The following is a 1206-nucleotide window of genomic DNA, read 5'->3' as shown; positions in this document are numbered from 1 at the left end:
CGAGGTCGGTGTAATGAATCGGTATTGCCTCATCCCAAATTTCCAGCGAGGCGGGGAGCCGGCGGCAGAGCTTGGTGGTATATAGGAGCTCCCCTCGGGGGACGGGTCCCTCTCCATCAGTCTCGGGGGTTCCCTGGGGACTGGAGGGAGGGATGCTGCTGGGTTCGGCTGGAGGGATGCTCTTGGTTACGGGGTGAAGGCTGGGTGCTGTAGGGGGTGGGAAGCCAGGGCTGCCCCCTCACCCATGGGTGACTCCCTGTCCCCTGTGCTGGGCCACCCACGGCGCCACAGGAGCTGGAGCTGATGGAAAACATCTTGACGAGCAAGCAGGATGAGAGCTGGGAGCAGCGGGGCCCCCGGGCCTCCTTCACCCGCCAGGAACGGAGCCGCCTGCTCTGGGAGGATGTCAGCGTCATGGAGGAGGATGCCACCAAAGTCACCGCCCTGAAGCTGAGGCTGGATGAGTCCCAAAAAGTGCTGCTCAAGGAGCGGGAGTGAGTGCTCAAGGCGTCATCCTCGTGGGGTGCCAGCCGAGCCCAGCCCGGTCCCCACTGGGAGGGGATGTCCCATGGGGTCCTGCCGGCTGTCACCAGCGTTGCCTCTCCCCAGGGACAAGCTGGCGCTCAGCAAGAGCATCGAGAAGCTGGAGGGCGAGCTCAGCCAGTGGAAGATCAAGTACGAGGAGCTCAACAAGAGCAAGCAGGAGGTGATGAAGCAGGTGAGCGAGGTGCCTGGGGATCAGGGGTGCCCCGGGGGGGTGGCCTGTGCCCTGGGGGGTGGCGTGCCCTGATGGTTGGACATGGTGACCCACAGCCACCTCCCCAACTCCAGGGTGCTCATTAAGGGTCCTAATTAGTACTATTGAGCCAGTTGGTCCGTCCGCAGAAGTTGGGTGGATGGGTGCAGACAGGGCTTGGGTGGCGCAAGGTGGGTGCTCGCTGCCCACCTTGGGTGCTGTGTCCCCCCCACAGCTCAACATTCTGAAGGAGATCCACCAGGACGAGCTGGGGCGCATCTCTGAGGACCTGGAAGACGAGCTGGGTGCTCGCTCCAGCATGGACAAGAAGCTGGCCGAGCTGCGCGCGGAGGTAAGGCCGAACCCCAATGCGGGAGGCGAAGGGAGTGGTGAGGGGGGTCCCCGCTGCCCCCCGGCCACCCCATGTCCCTGTCCCAGATGGAGCGGCTGCAGGGGGGGGAAGGGGGCGG

General features: G+C 64.8%; 1 protein-coding gene across 1 annotated transcript in view; it reads left to right on the top strand.

Annotated features, from left to right (window-relative positions):
* Window positions 1–273: 273 nt before the first annotated feature.
* Window positions 274–1206, top strand: part of LOC103918326 (coiled-coil domain-containing protein 102A-like) — a gene marked incomplete at both ends in the record, with an annotated part of 2901 nt that continues 1968 nt past the window's right edge. The window contains 3 exons of the mRNA XM_009325627.1: window positions 274–494; window positions 610–718; window positions 972–1088. Of these exons, the coding sequence (XP_009323902.1) occupies window positions 274–494; window positions 610–718; window positions 972–1088 (447 nt within the window). The remainder of the gene's footprint in view (window positions 495–609; window positions 719–971; window positions 1089–1206) is intronic.

The sequence above is a fragment of the Pygoscelis adeliae genome, unplaced genomic scaffold (genome assembly GCF_000699105.1).
Source record: "Pygoscelis adeliae isolate BGI_AS28 unplaced genomic scaffold, ASM69910v1 Scaffold1556, whole genome shotgun sequence".
NCBI lineage: Eukaryota > Metazoa > Chordata > Aves > Sphenisciformes > Spheniscidae > Pygoscelis > Pygoscelis adeliae.
The sequence above is the reverse complement of the archived record's forward strand: the minus strand, read 5'-3'. Positions and strand labels throughout refer to the sequence as shown.